Raw genomic sequence first — 25,603 nt, forward strand, 5'->3', positions numbered from 1 at the left:
TCTTGCAGGTGCAGTGGACAGACACCTCCATCCCTGAGGTCATGCAGAGCCTTTAGGTTTCCGTTAGCTTTTAAAGACACRAGTCCAAATTCTCTATGAGGCTAAATGGGCACAGGTCCATTGACTTCAATGAATCATTACTTACAGTAGCAAAGAATTTGGCATTTCATGCAAGTTAGGCTCCCTGGCTTCTCACAAGGCTCTAGTTTGGGTAGGTCTTTGTTTTGAGCTCAGCCTGATTTTTATTTTTGAGGAGTGTAACTACGGTATTGAAAAGACCCTTTTAAAGCGTCAAATGTTTATCCTTGTTCTGTCCTGTAGAATATCAATAGTATTATCTCTACTGAAAAAAATTAAGCTTTTTCTTCTAAGCCTCTAGAAAGAAGACCTCTTGTGCGATGAAGTCAGAGTCAAGCAAAACAAAATTCTGAGTAATATTTACAGGTATGAACAGTTGTGGCACCCTACCATTGGTGTCAAAGGACACTTATTTGTGGCTTAGGTAACACCAGCAACAAAGGGGAGACGTATCCTGAATACAAACTTTAGTTTTCCTAAGATTTTCTTTGTCTGGCCAAGACAAAGACTTAGTGCAAGAGCCTAAATATGATCAGGATGGGGCACAAAACATGCTGGAAAAAAACATCTCTTCTTTCTTGGATTGTTTCTCTTTTGGTGTAGGAGGACTACCTGCAGGTCAAATTTAACACTGGTATAAATAGAAGCTTTCTATAGCCTTGTTGAATTTTCTCAGACAAATRTACTGATATGCAGGGTGCCTTTTGAAGGGGCTTTTTGTGATCTTTGATGATGGAGATTGATACAAAGAGCTATTGCATTATTTTCAGAAAAAAAACAAAAGCAAAAAAAACCCAAACCCACTCAGTTTTAATAACCTTGTATATAATCACGCAAAAATCACATGCAAACCTGTGTCTGATGGTTATACTATTCCTTCAGCTGTCATCCAGGCTTTTTTGAAACATATACATGTCCAAATGAACTCTGTTTCAGATTTACTGATTAGTGTGGTGGACATATAAGAAAATCACACAAAGAGACTGCAGCTCTGTAAATGTACAGTTGGGCTAATGAAGGAAATGAGAACCAAAATTCCCTCTTTGGAAAGAAATTATCACTGACCAGACTGCTGGGCTGATTCAAAATAAAATATTTATGCAGAGTCATGGGCAAGTCGGAAACTCTTTGTTAGGTCTAACATGGGCAAAAGTCCTGCTAGACTTCAACAGGCCATGAGATAGCTTCAGGATACATGTTTACCTCATGGATTTTTTTTAAATTCAATTTATATGACCTTACAGCTGTAGAGCAAGTGAGATCATTAAGTAAGCAGGTACATGGATGGACTTTACCTTAGCCAAATCCAAATTGGGTCCCTTTCTGAATGTGTACATTCAATATTTTATTCCCTCATGATTTTTCCTCATTTCCTGATTTTTGTCTGGAACTGAAAGTAGAAATGCCAAAACCCAGTGAGAAATAAAAGTCTTGACCTTTCTGTTTTAAGCCAGGAAAAACTCCCAAGAAGGTAGGGGCTTTGGAGGGAGCTTTGCCTGAGCATCATCAGGTCATTTCCTTGAAAGAAGAGCCTGAACTTTCTGTTTTGTTGCTTATTCCAACTCCATCACAATCACTAGCACAATCAAATTCAAATCCCATCTCTTCTTTTGCTCCCAGTTTAATTGACGGAAACCTGGAACATCTCCACTGAAGTCCAGGCTGTGGTGAACACCAAAGCCAGTGACAGTTGCTGACATTTGCACTGCTGTAACTGAGGTCAGTCTGGCCCACGTCTGTGTTTCTCAGAAAGAACATCTTACTTTCCATATCCAGTCCCTGGTTATTTTTAAGTACCACAAACAGGAAAATACAAAAATTTGACAACATCAGACAAACTCAGTGACCTTTCGCAGACGCACTTCCAGGAGGGATGTTGCAGGTGTTTTCAGAACGGAAAAATCATAACAAAAAGGTTAGGGGATCAGCTATGTAAATGAAGAACAAGAAAGCATCTAATATATTATTCTGTAATACAAAAAGAAGAAATCTGATTTGATTGCCCTATTATAAATTGCTAAAAATACAGATATATATTTATATTTTTATATATATATATATAATTTTTTTTTTAAATCTGAACAGAAAAATAGACTACTCTGGAATGCATGAAAGTCACATGACTTTTCCATACATCAGATACTTATAAAGCCAACACAATGGCAAACAGAAGGTACAGAGGTAACTAGAACATCTGTACTTTATTCAAGAACTATTTAAAGCCATATTCTCCCCAGGTGAGTGCTTCTAAAGCAATCTAAGGTAACACTTGTTCRTTTTGAGTACCATAAGCAGAACGACTGAGAAAACATGAGCACTTTGCGGAAGAAGTTGGAGCTAATTTGGAGTCGCCGGGGAAGCCACCTCCCCGCGCTGCTCCGGGCCGAGCTGCAGAGAGCAGAGTCCGTGCCATACAGTTGCCATCGCTGTGCTTAATCTTAATCCAGCAATTCTATTTGCTTTAAAATGGAGTGTTAAAAACTATTGGAGATCGTGTTGTGTGGAGCTTACCAACAGAGAGAGAACTTGGCTTTAGAAACCTTGTCTTTGTAATGAGTTTTAAATACCATTGTTATTTACTATAAACTGTACCAGTCATAATTCTGTCAAGACATAAATATACAATAGGTACAAATATTAACAATACATTACAATTTTACAGAAGAGAATACTGTTTTCCTTAGAAATGTGTATCTTATTAGCTGCAAGGGAAGAAAAGGCTACAGTTTATCACAGCCATAGTTGCCAAAGAAACCAGCCGCCTTGGATTCGTTTCTGTGTGACTTGCACAGACAAATATTCCCCGGCATTTGACACACGGTATGTTCAGAAAGGGAATGTGCGTTCCATTGGTTTTCTTTTCCTCTTTTTTTTTCTTCTTCTACCTTTATAGACTCTCGAACCTTTCAGCAAATGTGGATTTCACAGGAGACTTTCGTTTTTCCTTAAGTGTGCTTAGGTGAAGTTTCTAAGAAAAGGCACTGAGAAATCTACTGCAATAAGTGACTGCTGTTTTCCTTTGCTCAAGGCTAAAACTCAAAGGATCTTTGCCTCCTGGTTAAGAAAACTGCACCCATTCCTTCCGCATATATATATAATATTTTATATATATATATATATATATTTATATATGTATTAAAAATGACATTAATGATGTAAAATACAAGCAAGAACAGACATCACACATACATAGTCCTTTCAGATATGATGTCTTCTGCAGCATTAGGTGAATCTCTGTCAACTTGCTTGGTACATGAAACACAGTAAATTCACAGACCTGAATGCCAAATATCAATGATTGAACCGCACATTTTAGCTTGATGCAAGAGATATTGCATATTTTTCCCTTACTTCTGTGAGCTTTGGGAAATATGTATCAAACTAGAAAATGAAATTGTCTTTCTAGTATGTATAGGATTTGGTGAGCATTATGTTTTCAAAGCACTGCCTTTCCTTTTGTAATGAGTACAGATTTAGTCTACCGTAACTTTATTTTAGAGTAGATTTCCCAGTGCTTATATTATATATATGTGTATTATGCACACACACACATATATAGATACATACTTCATAGTCAGACTTTATTTCATTAAAATAAATTAAACATACTTCCTTTTTAACTGGGCACAAAATGAGAGCTACATCTTCATACACAAATAAGAAAGAAATGCTCTTCAAGCATATTATATGCTTAATTTTAAATTATTTGCTTTCTATAAGAAATCTATAGGACTTTGGCTATTCAGACTTAAAAGGTAGATTTTTAATGATACTTTTGAATTTGGCTTTCAAAAGTGACTCAATAAAATGCTACTTTAAAGGTAGGACTAAATAGATGATATAAGGTGTGTGTCATAAGTGATCACACAAGGCAGAGAGAGGGCCTTTGGTTACAAGGAGAGTTGCACCAATTGATTATCAGTTAAAAAATGATAAATTGTTGATCTATACATTTTTGTCAGTGCCATCTATAAACCAATTGGATGAAAGCGTGGTAAATACTACACTGTATGGCTATATTTAAATGTATTCACTTCTGCGACATGTAAAATATGACTTTTTCTCCACATGAAAGCATCAGCTCTAAAAATATTTAACTTGGAAATCACTATTATTTACTTTATCAAAAAAATGCTCCCTGATTTTTTTTTCTTTTTACATTTGTGCTGATGGCAGACATGAATGATCACTGAAACACAGAGATTATGTTAAGACTGTTCTCTTTAAATTTCTCATTGCCACTCTATGGCCTTGAAAACCATAGAATAAATCAGTAATTAAAGCTTATCTGCTGGAAAGTCACCTTTGTTTTTCATAATGACTCAATATCTTAACTARTATCTCAGCAAAACGTCAGTTCCTCTAAGTACACTTGTATTTACTATGGCCAAATCCTAAAGTCCTTCACCAGGCAAAGAGCCCATTCAGACGACGGTGGTTTTGGCTGAGTGAAGACAGAGTAAAAGCCGAGGAACCTCAGGAACTGGCCCYGAGTAAATACTCTGGAGAGTATAGTTTGCAAGCATAGATACCTTTAACAATTTCAGGTACCTCCCATGCAACTCTTTGCATGACATGAGGTCTCTTTTGCTGTCAGCGGGCTAATTTATGAGGTCGTAGCTCGGTTCTTACTCATGCCTTACTCAGGGTTTTGCCTTACTAGGAAGCAAGTACGAATTGCAAGGAAGTACCTCCATGGGCTATGTCCCACCACGAGGGATCGGCTGAACAACCGCTGCGCAGACTGAGAGCAGAGTTAATCCCAATGTGTGTACAGTATTGTGCCGAGGAGAGACCTAACAAAGCTATAACCATAACCCAGAATAGTTCCTACAACATTTATGTGCTTATTGCTTTTGTCCGTACATGCTGCATTCACTATTACTGATTACAGACAGAAGTACTGTACAGCTCGGACGGACAGACAGTTACATTCAGGACTAACCGACAGCTTTTTTTTTTCTTTTTTTTTTTTTACAATAGAAATGAACAAAATGTAGCGGACTCGAGTGGCTTATGCTCTTCCTCCAACACGTGTGCATCCTCTAGAGTCCTGTTTATTAGCACGTTCCAAGACCTGTTGCATGCAAATAGTTACACGCCCCGGCAGGTACTCAGAAATAGGTTAGGAAACGCTTATTGACAGAGTTATTTACAATTGAGTTTTACAGTAGAAACAGATACAACATAAAATATTACCATCACAGTTATCACAGGACAGGTTGTGACTTGCTACGGGTGTGTAACAAATCACAGTCGCAACAGGAGGCACAAATTAAAATAGTGCTTGTTTAAAGTGCTTGATTGTTACACTCCGCTATCCTACTCCAGCATCGCAACAACAAAAAGTCAACGTAAAGTGCTTTCCCCCCCCAGTATTAAAAACCAAAGACAAATTATTTCCTACACAATTTGACATAACTTTATTGAAACAATAATATTTTAAAAACCTAGGCTGGTTGCTGCTAGTTCTGTTCATTTAAAATGGTCAAATCTTTATTTTTTTTTGTTGTTTTGTTTAAAAATGACTGGATGTTATTAAAACATCAGGCCTGATTCTCCTGTCTCTCGCAGCTGCTTTGCACTGGCGCGCCGTGACTCGGCGAGCTGCGCGGGAGTCACTCCTGCCTGCCGTACCTGCAAGAGAGAGCACAGCCAGGCCCGGGGCGGGTGACTAACGAATCCCTCGTTTTGCATATTTATGTAACACTTGCATATCTTTCACTGCACCGCTCGGAGTGCAAAAAGCTTCAGACCGACTGGTTCCTCTCCTGCGCCGAGGGCGAGACGTTGGCTGACGCCTAAAGCCGGCGTGTGGGCGGGAAGGGGAGACCCCCCGGAGCCACCCCGGCCCCCGGCACTGCGCTGCGGGGGCCCGCCACAGCGTAAGCGCTGCGCGCGCCCGGAGCCGTCGCTGCCTTCGGSACCCCCCGGCCGGGCAGGGCAGCGAGCCTCTCCCCTCGGCGCAGGAGGGCTGCAGCGGAGCGGAGGAGCAGGGCGGGAGCACGGGTTATGCCCTGGAGAGGAGCTGAGCTCTCCTTCCAGGCCTGCTCCCCCTGGCCCCGGGAAGCAGCTCTGGCTGCAACGCCTCCGGAGATTCCTGCTTCTGCATGGCTCATTCCCACCTTCCCAGCGTGGGCTGTGCGTCCCCTTCAGGCCATGCTCTGGCCCGAGGGTAGCTATTGATTTGAGCAGAGGGTAAGTGCAAGTTTCACTATGTCCTAGGGGATGTTTGGAATTAGATACAAGTGGTGCAACTCACCCTGCTGATATTTCAAAAGAAAACATCAGGTCCTACAGGCTATTGTATTGTTAAATACACATAGAGCATTTTAATAATTGGTTTCTCTAGACCACTATTTGTTTTAAATGGTTTTCACTTGGATTTTCCAATAATGCAAGTGCTCCCTGTTACCTTTAGACATAATATCCATCAGAGGAAGCTGTAGATGGGGAACAGCTGCCCTGAAACAGTGAGCATTGTGTTTTTGATAGCTTTATACCAACCCCAGCAATTTATTCCAGAGTTCAAATCTGGCTACCTTGGCATCCTTTATGGAACTAATGCAAATTGGATGTTAATATTTCCAAAAGGAGCTCTAGCGTTCAAGGGGAATGGATGGATATTTGGTCACATTGGCTTCACTGGACAACAAGAAAGGAGATCAATGTGTGATCATGATTTGCAATCCTTTTTTCTGACCGATGTTTGAATTGGGCAACGTCTTTAGAGTTGTTTCAGAGAAGGACATTTTCACAAACCCACACCGGACCTCCCCTCAGACTTTTAGAAACAGGTGGCTTATTTCAGCCAAGTTCATGCCATGCAGAAGCTCTTTTTGTGTTGACTGTAAAGACATTGCTTTAAACTCTCAGTAAGTTCTTTTGGAGCATGTCTCAGATGCTTTGATCATGTGTGTTAGCATGTCCTCCGCCACCTGGCAATACATGGACTTCTGGGGAAATGTGATTTTCTAGTCTGACAGTCTCCTGATTGCCCTGGGTTCTTCCAGTGATACCTTCCATGGAGTAAATGCAGTTTTGCCCTATCAGCTTAGGAGAGGTGGGTAAAGCAGCAGCTTCTAGATGGTTCTTCTCTGTTCTATAAACATTGTCCTTTTGCTTTAGATAACCGCTGTTTGTAACGTTGTACTTGGGACTCACATTTCCAGGAGGACTTGAATCGTAAAGCAGCTGACCTTCATCGTCTGTGTCAGCATCTATATATTTATGTATACCAGCATCATGGAAGTTGAAAGCTAGGGCTGCYTGCTTCTCTGGTGACTTTGGGGGTGTTCTAGCACTCGCAGTTGTGTAGATGGAGGTTTCTGGACTCATCAGAGATCTGTCAGAAAGTAAGGAAGTATCTGTGGCAGCAGCAGCAGCAGCTCCCCTGCTCTTGAGAGGGTCTGGATATATTCTCAGTACATTTGATGCTGGTACTAATGTGCTGGTGTCCTCTTCTATGAAGTTGACTTTCAGAGATCTTAGTTTTAAAGGGTTACTGGCCTTTATGGAGCTTTTTGGACTTTCTATGAAAAATGCAGAATGGTGGCTGCCTTCAGAGCTTGGGTTTACTTCCATAAATCTGGCACCACTCCCCTCCGGCCTGCTCTGCTCCTGAATCACATTAATGCCACCTTTGCAGGGAATGGTAGCAAGCGGGCTGTGGGAAAACCTCCCAGAGTCAGGGAACTCTGCAGCACAACTTATGAAGCTGTCGATACTTGACATGCTCCTCATGTCAATGATCCCATCAGCACGAGTGGTCAGCAAGGGCACCATAGGGCCAGGAAGGGTCTCCATTTCTAGCTCTTCCTTTTGTTTTCCAGGCTGACTTGACTCTTTAGTATTAAGATTTGGCTGCGACTGAGTCTTTGCCATTTTGTTATACATGTCCTCTAGCTGTTGGACATTCAGGTGCTGGGGACTTGAAGAAGACCTGGCTTTTTCTGGAGATCCTTGTTCTTTAGTTTCAAAAGATTTACTAGAGCTAGTTTCAGAGAGTGTTCTCTTGGTCCATTTCCATTTGTTGGGAGATAAATGATTGTCTTGAACTTTATCCTTTTTGGCTACGCTTTCTCCATTCTTTTCAACCACAATGTCCATGAGTTCTATACTACGAGCAAAAGCATCCTTCATATTCATAGAGACGATACTGCCATTCCTTTTTGCTCTTTCAAGAGCTTCCCTGCGCTTAATGGCTTTCTCCTGCCTYTTCTGCTCTTTGTAGAACTCAGAGAAATTATTGACAATAATTGGGATAGGAAGAGCAATTACCAGCACTCCAGCGATGCAGCATAGTCCTCCTACTATTTTACCTAAAAGTGTTTTGGGGTAGATGTCTCCATAGCCTACTGTTGTCATAGTGATTGTTGCCCACCAGAAAGAAGCTGGGATGCTCTTGAATTTTGTATCATCCTCATCCTTTTCTGCAAAAAACACTAAACTGGAAAAGATCATAATGCCCATGGCCAAAAACAAGATGAGTAATCCGAGCTCATTATAACTCCTCCTCAGTGTAAACCCCAAGGATTGTAAACCCGTTGAGTGCCGGGCAAGCTTTAGAATCCGGAGTATCCTCATAATCCGAAAGATTTGGACTACTCGTCGTACATTTTGGAACTGAAGTACACTTTTGTTGGATTCTGTGAGGAAGATAGTGACATAATACGGTAAGATAGCTAGCAAATCAATAGCATTCAACGGGCCTTTGAAGAACTTCCATTTCTTAGGTGAGGATAGGAACCGCAAGAGGTATTCCATTGTAAACCATGCAATGCACACCGCTTCCACATGGGCGAGCTGGGGGTTGTCTGTAGTCTGCCCAAATTCATCCATGCCTTGTAGTTCAGGAAGTGTGTTAAGGGACAAGGCAATTGTAGATAGTACAATAAACATGATGGAAATGATTGCCAAAATCTGGAAGGGAAAGAGAAAACAGTGAGTTCATCTCATAATATATTACACTATCATTGTCATTAACACATGGCTGTACTTCCACTTAAACATTTCAGGACTAATTCTGCTCTTAGTTACGTAGAAGTCAGATAACCAATGCATCCTGAAGGGATTTAATTTTGGAAACTGCTTAAAATATATCAGATGTATAAAGGAGGTAAAGCATCTGCTTGATGTGTGTTCATCACTCCTGAGTGTTCATCTCTGTGTGTTCAAGGAACCTGTGCCAAGCAGCTGGGATTCCAGGAGGGCTGTGAAACAGTTCACTGCAGCAGCTTTTGATTAACTACTAATTAGGTGCCCAAAGTCTGTCTGGACAACAGGCCCTGAAATCTAAGCATGCAGAAACGCAGTTGTGAATGGAAAATTTGTGCACAATGATGCCCTCCACTTAATGCATGCTACCTCTGTAATTACATGTGCCTCTGGTTATTTACAGAGGTGTGTATATGATTATATCCCGTATAAGTGCACAAATAATACACACGCTTTGAATGACTAATCTCTAATTTGAAACTTGATTGTCRTGAAGGATACTAACGCTTTTCCAAGCTTTCTAAAACATTTTGAATTCTGAACTATTCTGTGTGTGACTGAGCAGCCATCCCAGCCCCTCACCACAACCAGAGGAAAGAGTAAACTTGTCCAGGCAAACCAAATTGTAGAGCCCTGATCAAAGAGGYCAGGTCCAATTGCTGGAGAGCTCAACCACTGTCAGAAACCCACTCTTGGGACAAAGACTGCAATGTGAAGAGAAGGGTCTGCAGTCAGCAGCCTCGCTARAAAAGAAATAAATCTGATCAGTTCCTGGGTCACTAACTACACAGAGCCAAAAAGAATATAATATCAGCGCATTAGTGTATTTGCAGCTCCTGGATGGTGTAGGTAGGCTATCCTTCCATATCTGTTGCGTATAGACTCTAATATCAAATAGATTCACTTTCCTGTTTCCTTAAATAYATTCTTTTAAAAAGTTTTTTGGGGAGGTTCTAGAGCTGAGAGATGACTTAAGGAACGTTTTTCTGCTGGTGAATTCTTTCTCTAACAACTTGTTAATAGAGTAGAAATATACYTAGTTTCTTAGGTTACCGCTGAAGTTCAGGAACGATTTCAAAATGCTTGTATATGTGACTAATGCTTTTATGTATTTATTGCAGTGTAAGCTGTTTCCTTATACTGGCTTTTCTTCTGCTTGAAAGAAAAGCAAGAAAGTCAGTAGAAACCCACGTGTGTGATGGCTAAATGCACCTCTAAGAATCAATTATGAAGCCCACGACAAGGCTTTTGCATTGTGAATTGCAGATCTGACTAGCTCTCAGCCCACTTCCTTCTTTGTCTATACAACTAGATTTTAGGTTTCCTCACAAGGACATCTCTTAGCCAACCTCACAGTACCAGAATATAATTATCACCATYGGGGGCACTGCAGAAAGAAACTCTTGCACAATTTCTCTTCAGCCAAGTCCAACACATATATCCTATTAGGAAATATCAGACTTCTGAATATTTCTCCCTAAATAGACWGTCACTAGAATGGAACAAGCTATGGAGGCCTTCTTGCTATAGGAGAAATATTCAGATCCAATACAATTTGGAAACATTGTGGCTTTCTCTGGTAAAGCCTTGCCTCTTCTCCAAAGACTGAAAGGCAGAAGCATTCAGCAAAGCTTGGAAGCTTTACTTGAGTTGTATTAATGTATCAAGCCTAAACTATGATTTAAAAGAAAGGTCAGCACATATGCCTTCCAAAAAATCAGAATTTCAATTTTGACACTTTGATTTCAAAAAATGTTTTAAAATCCTCTTGCAGTTAAAGAAAATAAATCCTTTCAAATCGATGTATTAAAAACATTTTCCTTTTAACTCACTAAAAATGTACTACATAACCGATCCATTCATGACACTGCAGACCTAGTAATCTAATCTGAAGAATGAAACTCACCTAGAAACAAAAATTAGGTTCATTAAACAGTCTGGTTTCAATGTCTAAGTGGTGTTAAACAGAACAAGTGAACAGAGTAAATAGCCTTGTATGCAAGGCAGTACTGAGATTTTAGCATGTTATTACTTTCAGTTACTAGATTGTTACTAGGAAAAGAGCTGGGAAGATTCCTTTTCTTTTATAAACAGATTGCTTAAAAGTAATTTTCTTGTTAGGAATGGCAACTTGTACTCACTGAAGACAATCTATGCATAGGAAACAGGTAATCTCAAAATCAATCTTAACAGGTGAGAGAATTGAGTGTTAGAAAGAGGTCAGCAGAAGTACAGTCCAACTCAAGAGCAATCAAAAGGAAAAAACATTTAAGCCTGTCCCTGGCTTATGTATTTATGTGGCTGAATGATGAGGTGAAAAATGAAGCAGAACTCAGAGACATTTTGATCCAGGACCAAAACCACTTTGCTTGGCAAAGGACCAGGAAATGGACCTCTAGTGGTAGAAGCGCCAGGGTCAGGGGAAGCACGTGTGAACAGCAAGKGAGGGCTGTGGAACAGAGCATCCAGCAATGCACATGGCATTGCATGCTGCTAACGAACCTTTTGCCATCTCCTCACTGCCTGCCTTCTCCATAACTCTGCTGCTCAGACACTAACAACCCCACTGTGAGCTTCTGCAACTTTGAGACCTGCTGAGACTTCAAATTCTCAGCAGAAAGAGCCAGAAAAGCTGTAGGTAAACCTGGGGTGCAAAACAATTAGGAAGAGCCCTAGGATGAGGCTGAAAGGGGAGCAGGGAAGAGTGTGTGACCTCTGGTTTCAGATTCATGAGAATAAAATGTAAAGTGTCTCATGCTGAAGCTAAGTGTTTAGAGGTTGACTAGTTAAGTATGGATGCTTGTTTTTAAAATAATTCTCTTGAAGATCAAACAAATACTGCTGAGAAGTAGGAAGCCTGATTAACTTTCTTAGAAGGCTCTTTTTGTGTTTTTTCTGGTTTTGTTGTTTACTACTCAAGATTTCTGAAGGTGTTTGGGATGTTTTCAATAGTAATTTCCAATTGCTTGCTGGGTTTTATCTCTGCCTGCTATACACTGAAGAGCTTATTTGTAGACTTAGATGCACTTTAGATGTGCTTTATCTCCCTAACTTTCAATGTAAATATTAACACTCCATCTTTATTCAGTGGATGGCATCCGGCAGCAGTAATTGGTGTCAAACCTTGTGTTTCCTTTGATATACTTTCCTGCTTTGAAGATCAAGGTAATGCCAGATGAACATAAATTTGAGAACTAGGAGATCTGAGGGTAAAATTTGTTTTTGGTTTAGCAGATCTGGCCATGGAGCTAAGCAATAAACAATGGCAGACATTTATCATTTCTCCTGCAAGTAGCAGCAAGATGTCACCTGTRCTCATAAGATACAGGTTTCCCTCTTATTGATTTACTGCAATCATTTATCTTTAGGAAGCCCATCAATCTATGAAAAGCTTCTAAATGTCATTTGATGGTCTTCAGGTATGTGAAACAATTTGGATCTGGAAAGTATAAAAAACATGGAGGTTGAAGCATCTCCAGAGGGTATATAAAGGACTCTTCTCCTTCTCTAAAGCATACCTCGCCCTAGTAGCATCGATCATCTGAAAAAAAACACCCAAGAAGCAAATTCAATCCATTACTGTTGCTATCCACCATTAGTAGAGAATTAGTGGCACAGATTATAATCCCAACATGATTATAATCTGATAAGGATATAATCCGTCAGGTTATAGAAATTGCTTTCTGTCTAATAGGGTTTCCYGTCACAGCCACATTGAATCTCTACTGTGGCAGCATTCATGTTTTCAGAACACAGTTTAAAACCTGATTAAGTGCTGAGATGGAAATGTGTCTAGGCTGGTGATCAGCCACAATGGACTTGGCTCCCCAGAAGGCAGCAGAGAWGGTAGAGTGATTTTGGGAACTGCTGTCAATGATGCGATACAGAATGCTGAAGGAAAGACATTTATACCCCCAGGAATGCCTCCAGAGACGCTCTGTGCTGCCGGTAGTCTTTTCATTGAATTCTCCACTTTCATTTCTTTCCAAGTTTCACGTTTCTTTAATAGGAAAAGCTAATGGGACAAATTCTGGCTTGATCCCTTGAACAGGAATGCACTATGCAGTGAGTGAGGTTCCAGCTGCTTAGGCAAGTGATCACTTGAGAGAGAGTCTGTCATCCCTGCTCCAGAGCACTAGCCTAAAACCTTGCTGCAGGACAGCTGCTTAAAACAGAAGCAAGCATGGGAGAAGGGTATTGATATTGCATTAGTTTTCATGATTCTTTAAAAAAACATGCCATACAGCCTTGTGCTGGTGAAAGACTTTGGACTAGGAATCAAAGAGCTGAGCTTGAACAGGCTCAAGCACAGAAAGGTGCCTAGAGYACAAGCTTGGTCTATGTTGCAAAAAGACCAGGGACAGGAAAGTTAAGTGTCAGAGGCCTGTTCGTTTTTGTGAGTTCTACTGAAACGTGTATATTCGTATTTAGCATGGAGCTAAGGCTCATCAGCCTCACTCCTGGCTTGTCTGGCATATGTTGACTTGCTATGTGGAAACTGGGCCAGATGGTTTGGTGTATGGGAGGACATCTACAGTATCACTGCAGCACATCTAGAACTTGAGTTGGATGCCCCAAGTCTACAGGAGGTCCTATAAAATGTGTAGCTAGAAACAGTGGAAAAAACTTGCAATCTAAATTTTGGAGGCATACGAAAAAGATTTAGYGGCACAAGAAGGTGAAATGACTGGTCCAAAGACCTGGGCCCCGTCAGTGGCAGAGAAAAGAGGGGAACTCATGTTATTTTGACACCACATGCCTGAGAGTTAATCTATGCTGTCCTTGCACAGGGGTCCATCATAGCTCATTACAGGAGCCCTGACAAGCCAGGTGTTACTGACAGGTGTTACCACACCACAGACATCCTGGACTGCTCATAAGGCTGATAAGGCTTAAGACTAATCTTTCCCTGCATGATTTTCAGACCATTTCCTCCAGGAGATTGCATGAATGAAGCTGTGTAGTTCCAYATTCTTTGTTTCCATATGTGCTCTCACATTTCATATGTGGCAACACACTATAAATTGTGTAATTCCTTAGCAGGTACTTTTCTAACCATCTTGCAGAAAGTATTGAATGGGCTCCTAATGATAGCACTGGCTTGTAGAGCAAGTCTCAGTATGTCTAGGCAGGATTCCAGAAAATACTTCTCCATTAAACTGACTATTTTACRAAGTTTTTATTGAGTGAATCTCTGGATTTCTGCTATGGTTCCTTTGTGAAAGCTGAATAACCCAAGGGCAGGCAGGGCAAGATTTTGAATGAATTTAAAGTAGTTGCCTCAAAGTGATTAGCATGATTGCACATATGGGCTGGTTATTACACATGCAAATGAGACAAGCAAGCTGATTATGTGAGTAAGCATACTCTATTTGTGTGCAACTGCTGTTCCCCAAAGCGGAATGGATGTACCCGGTTTGCAAGCCACCAACTCTCCCCCTCTTGAAAACTAGGCAGGTAACATCTACTACATGTCTTAAAACAAATATACTGCTGCACAGASCCTGATCCTGCCAGCTGGGTGAGAGTGGCCCCAGGAATTCAGTGCATGGTTCTTTGGGTTGGATCTGTGTTCATCCTTAGGGGGAGGAGGGCTCCCACAAAGATGACAGGCTGCTCAGGAATTTCCTGTCTTACTCGAGCTTGCAGCAGTAGARGTTTGTGGGCAGCAAAATTGGGCATGTCACCTTCTAGACAGAACAGAGTTGGGTAAATTTTAGGCAGCAGGGACTAAGCATYTGAGTTTAGTGGTATTTATTGCTTGATTATGTGTTCTTTGTATTGCTAAAGACTAACTAAGGTCAAAGCATAAAACTCGAAATTTTCAAAGCTATTAAAATTAATGAGAACTTGCTGTCCAAATCCCATAGATGGCTTTAAAATCTCAAAGTAAGCATCTGAGATCTTTCTGCTCATGGCAACATGCCCTATACTTTTTCTGTATTGATACTTGGTAATGAAGCTGAGGTAGCGAGGAGAAAGGGTGGTGTGTGGGAGAGAGTAGGATGGTGTTTGAATATAGATCCAATATTCTTGGAAATAAGATGAGGAAATTGTTATGTAATCAAGAAGTTCAATAATGGTTTTGTCTAATGCACTTTTTTAGCTCCATCAAGGCCTACMGAATAAACTTGGCATTGGGGCCAGGTTTCATTCATATTTACTAAGAATTTTTCTGCAATCTCCTATTTCCCCAAGCAAACAATATACTTTGAGTCGGATTGCCCAGTACCATCTTGCTGGCATTTATGCTGGACTGCTTTTCCAAGCTCTGGGAAACACAGAGCACAATGTATGTTGAATGATATCCCACGTGCTCTGCAGTGCAGAAACRGGAGGAGAGTTCCTCAGTCTCCTCCGTGCTTCAGTTCTCTGCAGGATAATGTCTCCAGCTCATGACTGTTATGCATATTGTAGTGTTGATTGACAAACACTTGTTTTAGGAAATCTCTTTTCACTAGAAAATGCCCATATGTTCGTAAATTGAAACAGTTCCCAGGAGATGGTCAACTCTGATGACTGTTATGTTTCTGACCACCGGGCTTGTAGAACATTTTCCTAGAAAACACTGAGGCCATGAGGAAAGGTAGCACTGGCTTCTTGGATGAAGACAAGATAACAAGGCCAAACGTGGGGACTGGGTGGCAGGGGAAGCACAGGGAACTTTGCTTTGTTTTTTAGTGTGGAATGATGTTAAGATATAATAGACAACCATGAATCACCAAAATCCTTAACCAAATCTTTAAGTCCCACTGATTTCAGTGGAATAAAAACCCACAATTAAGAACTTTCCTGATCTGGCACTTTGCACACCATTTCTATGCACAGTCTCAACAGGCYCCTTGGGACCTCCCTGTACCATGGGACCTGCTTTCTGGAGGGTCATGTCCCTTGTCCCCTTCACAGATCATGCTCACTCACATCCCTGCAGTGTCAGCGACTGTGTCCACACTTTAAGCCTGAGATTAAAGCTTTATACTCTCTTGTAAGCACTATTGCAGAATATAGAAACTATAAGAACAAAGCCAAGAGGAAACCATTTATAGTCTCCTTTGGAAATATCCGAGCTCTTAATTTTACCATAGCCTGGCAGAGCCGAGGTTGAATATTGGTTAATTATTTGATTTCCGTTATAGCTGTAATGATTTTATCTATTGAGAGAGTAAGTCACTCTTTGGTTTAAAGGGGAGTACAAGGATGTTGCTGATTATACATCAATGATTCCTTTACCCTAAGGCATCCAGAGAGCTACTGCTACAGCCGCTGCTGACTCAGAGCTAAAGTAGCCAGAAAAGTAGCCTTCAAGCATGTTTGTCTGCAAATCCCTTCATGYTGTTAAAAATATGTTTAGATGTCAGAGAGTTATCAAGTCCCATAAATTATAAATGGTGTCAGTCTTTCTTGTGAGCAAAGCTCAGATGCAAATGGTATGCAGAGGAAGATGAAAATGATAGATGAATGAAAATACTAAAAAGACAGACTACAAAGGCACATGYTGTCAATAGATATCAATACAGTGGTGGTTCTCAAGAAAGGATGAGAGGGGAGCATCTGTCCTGTTTCTGCTACTTTAGCATGGGGAAAATTGGAAAAGAAAACAAGCACATGGTACATGGAAGCTGAATTTTCCCTTTTTTCCCCTGCCCTGATTTGCCTTCTGTCCAGAAAGACACTGTTTGGTAAAACATCTTTTATGCCAGAAGTAATCAGCATATATAATTATGGTGGCTAAACTGAAGTTAAAGCAGGTTGCTCAATGCCCTGTTCAGATGAATTTTGAAAATCTCCAAGGAGGGAGGTTCCCCAAGTGGGAGGTGGGAGGATTTCACAAGCTATTCTTTCCCTGAAAGACAAYTAAGAAGACCATCACAGGGAAAACCTCAAGGACAATGCATAGAATCTCATCTGCTCTTAAACCCTCTGCAGTTRCTGCAGGAAATCAAACTCCAGGACTTTCCAAGGGCGCATTTAATTAGTAAAATAGTACTTTTCTCATCTCTTGTTTCATTCTGTCTTCTCTTATGTACTTTATCTCCTACTTTCCTCTTTCTATCTTAATTTTCCTCATTCCTCATTTGTTCAAGTTACCATTTTTTCCCACTTTTGCCCACTTTGGTCCAGCCAGGATCTAACAAATCAGAGTGCTAGACCTCAAAAATCTGTTTCTAGCTAAAAGAACATGGCAAGTCAACAGAAGCCAGCAGATTGTAGCCTTCAACGTCCCAAGGAGGGATCCCCCCASCAAGAGGGACAAAGTGACCTACCAAGGTCCCTTCCAGCCTAAATTATTCTGTAGCTCCAAGGGCAGAAGTGCTCTAGGACATCCGCTGTGGTAAGCAGGGACCAAAAGACAACCTTTCCTGCCAAAATACTTGAGTCAGATGAGACACAAGAGGAAACTGGTGGAGGAGTGACCAGTTATCTGCTAGTGACAAGTCACTGTGGATGGCAGCTGTCTCAGCATTATAGCAGCCTCTTATCATCATGTTTTTTTTTTTTTTTGCTGGCACTACAACAAACTGTTAGCTGTGATTAAGGTCTGATTCCAGGCCATCTCCCAAGACAAAATCAGTGCAGATTGGTATTGACCTTCCAGGTAGAGCTGCCTTCCCTGCTAACCCCTACACAGTGGGCACTAGCCCATGGGTTTGAATTCAGGCCTCATGATAAAAAAAAGAGCTAACCTTTGGCACCAGTCGACTCCTGGAAGACTGCTCTTCTCACAGTGCTTTTCTGATATGACACTGCACCAGAGAAAGACAGAGCTCATGGAAGACTCTTCCTGTCCCAAGCAGACAGCTCAGTCTCAGACATTGTTTACAGGGGATGCAGAGTTTAAAGTCTTGGTGTCATCTGGAGTAGTTATGGTAGGCTTTTTCTATGGTTAAATTAAATCAGCAATGTGCCAAGACAGCATGAAATCAACTAAATGTAATTAAGCAAAAACTATTAGCTTGATTGCTAAACCAGTCTTCCTCTTATGAATGTGCACGAGAATAATTGATATTAATTCTTTTCAAATTTGAGGCACATTAGTCCTGCATATTATAGTGTGGGTGGAAGTTTTGGAAGAGTAAACCAGATCCACTGCCGCTTTCTCACCAAAGGTGCAATTAGTTTTTCTGCGGGGAGATGGACCTAGTTGCTGATACCATCCTGRGATGCCACATGGTGAGGAAATTAGAGCAGTACTCAAGTGATGTTTTGTCTGCAAAAATGGTGACCCATTTAACATTTTTTTCCAGAAATGTGTTAGCAGAAACAGCAGATCTGGTTACCAGCACCAGCCACACTAATGACATACTAAATACATAGGAAATCTGTCAGAAATAGAAAAATCTCATAGGTTCAAAACCAATGGCAATACCCTATACTTATTTAATAAGCTAGACACTATCCCTGGTTAGCTGCCTGTTATCTTGGTGTCTGAGCAATTCAAAAGAGTTATTCTTAAGGGCTGAATTTGGCTTACAAGGACTACTGTACCTAGATTCCTTTTGTAACTCATGAGAGGCTTTTCCGTCAGGTTTCAGAGGTTTTTCTTTCATCTCCAGTAGGAAGGGGGCCACAGAGTTTAGACTGAGGCATTTTTGCTGCCTTACAAATTGGAGGAGAAGTACTCCTCCTCTGGTGAGACAAACCCTCTCGTCACGCAGCTGCAGCTAAGAGCCCCCAMATTTGCACTTAGTTATGTTTGTGCTCACGGCCTGAGGTAAGAGAAGCTTTAGTAGTGTGTTAYATCAATGAGGAAGCCTTATGCCCACACAAGGGATTGCAGCTGCTAGTTGTTACTCCTTGCAAGTAGCCTGCAAAAAGCTGAATATCAGTGGCCATTTTTTTTACAATAGAGTCCACAGATAACGGGAAACACCACAGAGAACCCTCCAAATTCTCAGCAACTTCCTACTTCTTAGCCCTGGTTTCCACTTACGAAACCTTGCTCTCCTGAGCAGCACCTCCATGCCCTGTTATGCCTGTACTTTGYGCTTGGCAGGCAGAGCTTGTACTAGACAAAAAGATTTTAATGTTTAGTCCTGGATGCATTTCCATACATGTGGATCCGTTACTCCCAAGGCTGGGCTCCCAGTGCTTTCTTCTAACCATGGTAGMTCATAAATCCTTTGTTAGGGCATCAGTACAAAGTGCAAGAAAAAGGATTTTAATCTCAAGCACAGATGGTTCTTCCCTCTGTAAGCACTAAACACTGGATTAGATATCACATATTTAATAAATAGCAATAACTGCATACAAACCAAAGCAGCTAAAAACTAATCCATGGCAATTAATTATTCGTCTTAGTATGAGGCCTTAGCAAGTAGTAAATAGAGACAGGAGATACAGAATCTGTTTGAAAGCAATACAAAAACTAAAACAACTCTACATCAGCATTTCAATGAGTTTCATCTCAGCTCAGTAAAACAATTTTGATGCACACGGGACAAAACTGAAGTCTATGAGATGCATACTTACTGTTTTATTTGTGAAACTCTTTACTGACCTCAGAAAAGCCTCAATTCCTTTTAAATATCAGCTGGCAACCTGGAAACACTCACTATTCCTGTGTCCACCACCTTCTGGGAGTGGCGTGAACATAACAGCCAAACCACAGGAAATTAGCACCTTCCACTCTGGATAACCCTTGGCTTTCTGATCACTTCAAAATTTTCTGTGATAGCCTTTCCTATATCACTACATCACAGCCTATTCCTAGCAAATAAAGTAGAGGCATGTTAGCACAGAGGACTTGCTTTTTCTTTACCTCCTTTGGCAACGCTCAAGAGGCCAGAGGAAAAGGGGGCTGAGCAAAAGGGACAAGAGGCAGCATAGTTGGTTTTTATACTTTCCCTATTCTTTACAGGTGTTTTATTGAATTTGTGCCCTTCACCCTGAAAAAAGTCACTTGCCAATGCTTGAAGCATGCAGGTGTCCTGACATTTAGGGAATGTGGACTGGAGAAAGGCAACAGAGGAGGAGGCAAGTTTAGCCGTAAATGGCCAGTGAACGGTGCCTGGGGGTGGATCATATTGTAATGTGCTTGTAGAACAGCAAAGACCAACATCTAAGATTAAGGGAAATGATATGCTTCACTAGGCTTTAGAGCATTTCCTTTGCCTTTTTTGTTTGGGTTTTCCATGTTAATATTGGATGACACCACACTACATACTGGCTGGCAGGAATTACTTATGTCACGAATGTACTTGAAAARCTGAGCCTTCTTGAGCTCTTAAATTTGAGCTGATTTGACTGTCTCATTATCATAGCAGCAGATTTTGGAATAGCCATGTCGAACCTTCCTTGAACTTGCCGGGTACATTAGCACTGTTTTTTCATCTTCTCCCCACCTCCATCCATGAATAATAAAACCCAGTATCACTTTTTTTTTTATACTATTGAGGCCCCCTAGTAACTGTCTGCTAAACAAACACAGGCTAACATGGCGTGCTGGGGGAGAAGCATACTAAAGAGTCTGATTTTATTTTGCCAAAGATAGAACTTGTCATTCCAGGGACACGCGCAGTTTTGATGTCCTGGGAAACTTGGGATTTTCTGTTCAGCATGTGGTCCCTTTATCTCAACATCAACCAGAGTGTGAGCATGACAGCTCTGGGGTTTGCAAAACACATACCAAGTGTTGACTGGAGCCAGGCCACTTTTTTTGTTTGTTTGTTTSTTTTGAAATTTCATTACAGTTCAGCTGAAAAGTCCTCATCTTGGCCCACTGCTCTCTTGAATGTTTTCATTTCAGAGCAAAGCTCTGGCTGATTGACTCATACTCAACTCCCAAGCCACTCCAGTGAAGCAGCTCTAACGTTGTTTGTATACTTTGATTTTGAGTGAAGGCTCTGCTTGGCCAGCAAAAAATAACCTTTCCCTCTAACTGCACACAGGCCATGACATGTTTAGCTGCTGGCTGTGAGTGTCCCTACGGCACAGGCGTCAGTCCCTTCCTCTCCGTGGYAGCTTCCTCCAGGGATAGAGCAGGAGAGCGAGAGCCAGTCTGCGAGAGACCGCGCGATCCAGTGCAAGGTCRGACACGAGCTGCCCTGTGTGCTCGTTCAGCCACTGGATAATGCTCTGTCTGCAATCAGGCTGCATTATCCTTAACGAGCCCTGGCAGATGCTCCAGCACCCTGCTCTTCTGGCAAGGCAAGCTGGTAAGATCCCACTTTCCTGAGAGCAGCGCTTAACTCTTTCCCTGTTCACCCGCTTACCTTGCACCTGAAGCCTCTGTTCGGCCACGAACACCACACAGATATGCAAGCATCCCTCAGAGAAGGCCAGATGTTAACAGGGTCCTGAACAAGGCACCCAAATTGCTCACGATAATGCAAGACACCAGGGCAACACAGATGGTTGCAGAACTGGAGGACTCAGCACTAAACAGGACTCAGCACTATACACAATCTGCACAGGTTAATACAGCAAATACTGAAGGCATGAGGCAAAAAAAAGCATTTATAGCTATAAAAAGTAGGTAGTTTGCTACCAGAAGACAGTGTGGACTGTCTTGCACACTCCTCCAGAGACTGTCTCCAGATAAAGGTGGGAGGAGGAAAGTATCTCACAGTCAAGGTGAACCACAGTGAGGTTCTCGGCCGATTTTTTTCCCTGGCCTAGTGCCCTCAGCAGGTAAGTTGGAGGCAGGYTGTCTTTGGCTACTTTAAAAATAACTGTACTAATAGCTTGCAAATTTGCGTCTTGCTACAGTAGGCAATTTTCCTAAAGTTCGAACTTCTTGAAGAAATTAATGTGAACATTTTATTTTTCTAGCCCCAAATTTCTATCTCTTGAGGGTGTGAAGAAAAAGTAGAAGATAGATAGTGAAACTCAACAGCGCTAGAAGAAAATGAAGAAACTACTCCACTTGATATTTTAATATATCTTGCTTTCTAAGGTCATAACAAAGCTTTGTGGGGACTGYGCTTTGGCATTGCGAACGTCTGAGGTCAGCAACACTTAGACAACTCAGGCCTCATGATTTCTTGTTACTTGCCTCTGAATGGCATCTGAGAGGTAAGTACTAACTTCCACAGAAACAAAACCCATCTTTTCTATGATATGAGATGCCTAAATTTGGACAATTAAATAAAAACAGCCGGATCACAGAAATGGTGGGTCTCCAGTCTTGGAACAGGAGTTCCTGGGATCTCCTAGTGCTCAGCACATCTGCAGAAATGGACATTTATTTCTGTTTTACCATTTGGCCTTATTATGATATAGCACAAATTCCTGAGAATCCATAACAGGGCAAGATCTGAAAAAGATCCCAGATCTTATCTGTTATCTGTGTAACAAAATGAAGTCATTGTCTTTTTAAAACATGTAAGATCTGGCGTCTCTCATTGACAACAYTTTGAAAATCATCTGCTGCTTGAGTGTAAGCTACTGGGACTTGGTCTGATAAATTGCTTCTATGAGAATTTGGCACATTTGGAAATGATAGACAGAAGCAGCACAGCACAGGGAGAAAACCACCGCAAACTGGAAAAAAATCAGTCTACAGGAGTTGTTTAAAGGAGACACAAAAAAGAAAAAAACCTTCAGTATTTCAGATAAATAAGTTTATAGGAATAATCGAGGGATCTTGGAATAACCTTTTATTGGTTGAAATCCGGCACAGAACAGATGYGAGTGAAAGTCCCCAGCACCTGAGGGCTCACTATGCATTACATGAGCTGGCAATTCCCAGGGCAGTCCTAAGTGGGCAATCTCATCAGAAAAACTAATACTGGCTTACTGATTTCCTATATTTCTTAGAGAAGAAAAAGCATCCTAACAGTAATTGTACCAGCGGTGAGTATCCCAATTAACCTGCCGCAGGTAGGGTTAATCTGCCTTCTCCTGCCTCCTCTTTWGAGGGTGCAAAGCATATCTGCCCCCATGCCACCACCCCAGGAAAGAGAGAGGAAGGAAGAAGGGGGCTGCTTTATTTACGAAATAATTCTGGTTTATGGAGCTGCCCTTCCGGTAGCCTGGCTGAATGATCTTTCTATTTTTTTTTTCCCTCTCTCTCTCTTCCTTCTCTGTCAATTGATTGCTCACTGCCAGAGGGTATTATTGGCTTCAAAAGCCTCATTTTCTGGTTCCTGAACTGCTCACCTTCCCTGGGCTCGTTGCGGCTACYGGAGGTCACTTTGAGTCCCGGAGTGATTCAGCCATTTCGAGCTGGACCTCGAGAGCTTCCTGCGCTCACCCCATCGCACAAAGAGCCCCTTCGAAATGCRCGGATCGTTTCAGACACACGCTTTTTAAAAACCAAGTAACGGGAGATGATTTGATTATTTCAGCACTAGGTAGAAATAAAGTGGAACAAAACATTCCTGGCTAGGTTTCAAAAACCCCAATTCTGCGAGGGGCATACTTCAGCCTGCCGCAGAGTGGGGGGCTGTGACAGCATCCCAGGACACCCTGGAGATCTAATTCATCTTTGTAAACCAGCAGCAGTTATCCTCTGGTCCCTGCTTTTGCTACAGGTTAATTTGTGGGTTGCAAGCTGCAGTGTGTAATTTGCGTGAAAACTGCAGACTATTCATGATACAGCCATTGCGGAAGGGTTTCCACCTGGATGAGAAATTCCCAGACTGTAACTTGCCAGATCAGYGAGCAGCCGCTGAGAGCACAAGGGGAAAAACCAGAGTGGTGCGTCCTGAGCCCCTGCACGGTGCTATTCACCTTCACACTGCTCTGCAGGGCGTCCTCGGCTGGGTAACCACGGAGAACAGGTACAGTGGTAAAGATGCCATAGAGAAAACAATTATTTTTTTTAATGTAACACCTTACTTATTGCTTCTTGCAATATTCCAGAAAGTCATCTCATTCTCTGCAGAATTTTGCTGGCAAGGTCTAGTGTGATTCAAAACTTTAAGGTTAAAAGTTTTCTACTASCTTCTGGGCAGAATCAGCTTTATTTCATTCTTGCATAGTCCACAGACTGGTTTAGGAAATGGTTACTTGGAGCATAAGAYCAGGAGGGCAAGGAGCGGGCATTTTCCCAGGCAGCGGGTCAGGGCCCCAGGCTGCCCAGGCCATGGTAGCCCCGTGGGGGTGCTCAGCTGCTGCTCTGCAGCGCACTAACCTACGGGTGTTCATATTAGCTTGCAAAAAGTCACAYGTTCAGCTTTATCTGGAGATATTTATCACTTTTTTCTTTGCTTCAGCTTTCACGCCTGCAAAAAAGAGGTTGTGAAGGAGGACCTGGGCACTGGCAGGATAGGTCCCGCAGGTTGTCTGTCTGATCCCAGCRTCCCTGGCTGCCAGGAGCTGTGCTGAAATCAGGGAGATGCCAAAAGGATGTGAAATCCTGGGATAGCGTCTCCACAATTAYAAGGAAGTGGTAGGAGGTCGCCCGGGAGGCGAAGCAGGGACAGGTCTGCGGGGCAGGGAYGAGGCCCCCGGCGGCGGAGGGCTCCGTCCCTTATTTCTAGGTGGGATCAAGCTGGACGCGCTGGAGTTGCCACTACTGCAGCTAAGCTTGATTGAAGATGTGCGGCTCAGGTTTGTAGGTGGGTTAACTCATTTCCTTTAATGCTTTGTACGCTCACAGAAGGAATAAATAATGTTTTGTCCTGAATGACTTCTTTCCACGTCACTGCAAAGGTGCCAGTGCAGGCTCCCAACAGGAAACTATTAAAAGGAGCCCCAGCTCGGTCAGGCTTGTGCTGATTGCATCTTTGGCCTCATGGAAAATCTAGGCGAGATGTGCAGTCCGGGGACAGCTGGACTTAAATACCAGCCTCCCCAGTGCAGGACCAGAGAGCCCAGGTGTCAACTCAAGACACGGAGTGGGAACTAAAGCAATGAGAGGCTGCTTGCCCRGGAGATATGGTAAGGGCCAGCTGGTGTGAGATGACATGGTGAGAAAGTGTTGACTTTTCCAGACTTATTCTCACTAAGGAACATTTTCYGTGAAATTCTTCCCTTACTGGTCGTTCAATTTAACACCACAAAACAAACAAACAAACAAACAAAAAAAGGAAACCCCTAGGTTTAAAAGATCAATAAGAAACCCCCCCAAAAAAGAATTAAAATTAAAAATGAAAAGTATGATGGAACCATAAAAATAAGGAAAATTGGGTTTGTTTCATACCCTTCTATAACAGAAGCAGCATCTGTGTATTTTGCAATGTTTGTGTGTCGGATCCTCACTCATCTGCTATTTATCTCTGTGCGCGGCGATGTGCCTGGAGCAGAGCCGGAGCCGGGGGGCTCCTGGCCCTCCGGGGCCCACGGCAGAAACCCCCCACTTCGCCCGGGCCCTGCTCCCCCCCAGCGCTTTGCTGCCACCCTGTTTACGATATCATTTCGATAAAGCTGGGAAGAGACGGCGCAGCTCCTATCTGAAGTGTCAAATCCAGTCCCTCCTACACGTTTAGATTTTGCTGCAAAACCCAGTTAAACCACTAAGGCACCRAAGACTCCGGTTACCAGCGGGAGAGAGGAGAAAATAAAGAGAAAAAGGGAGAAAATTGGCCAGCGAGCTCCCGCTCCTGCGTTATGTCACCGCGCCGCGGGGAGGTCYGAAACGCTG

General features: G+C 42.2%; 1 protein-coding gene across 1 annotated transcript in view; it reads right to left on the reverse strand.

The window, feature by feature from the left end:
• Positions 1–6,049: 6,049 nt before the first annotated feature.
• The window catches only part of KCNB1 (potassium voltage-gated channel subfamily B member 1), a 132,803-nt gene continuing 113,249 nt past the window's right edge, over positions 6,050–25,603 (reverse strand). Inside the window, exon 3 of the mRNA XM_085314032.1 lies at positions 6,050–9,000. Coding sequence (XP_085170158.1) covers positions 6,976–9,000 — 2,025 coding nt within the window. The 3' untranslated portion in view covers positions 6,050–6,975. The remainder of the gene's footprint in view (positions 9,001–25,603) is intronic.

This window comes from Rhea americana, unplaced genomic scaffold, assembly GCF_003343005.1.
Source record: "Rhea americana isolate MKP2758 unplaced genomic scaffold, rheAme1 scaffold_4, whole genome shotgun sequence".
In the NCBI taxonomy this organism is placed as follows: Eukaryota; Metazoa; Chordata; class Aves; order Rheiformes; family Rheidae; genus Rhea; species Rhea americana.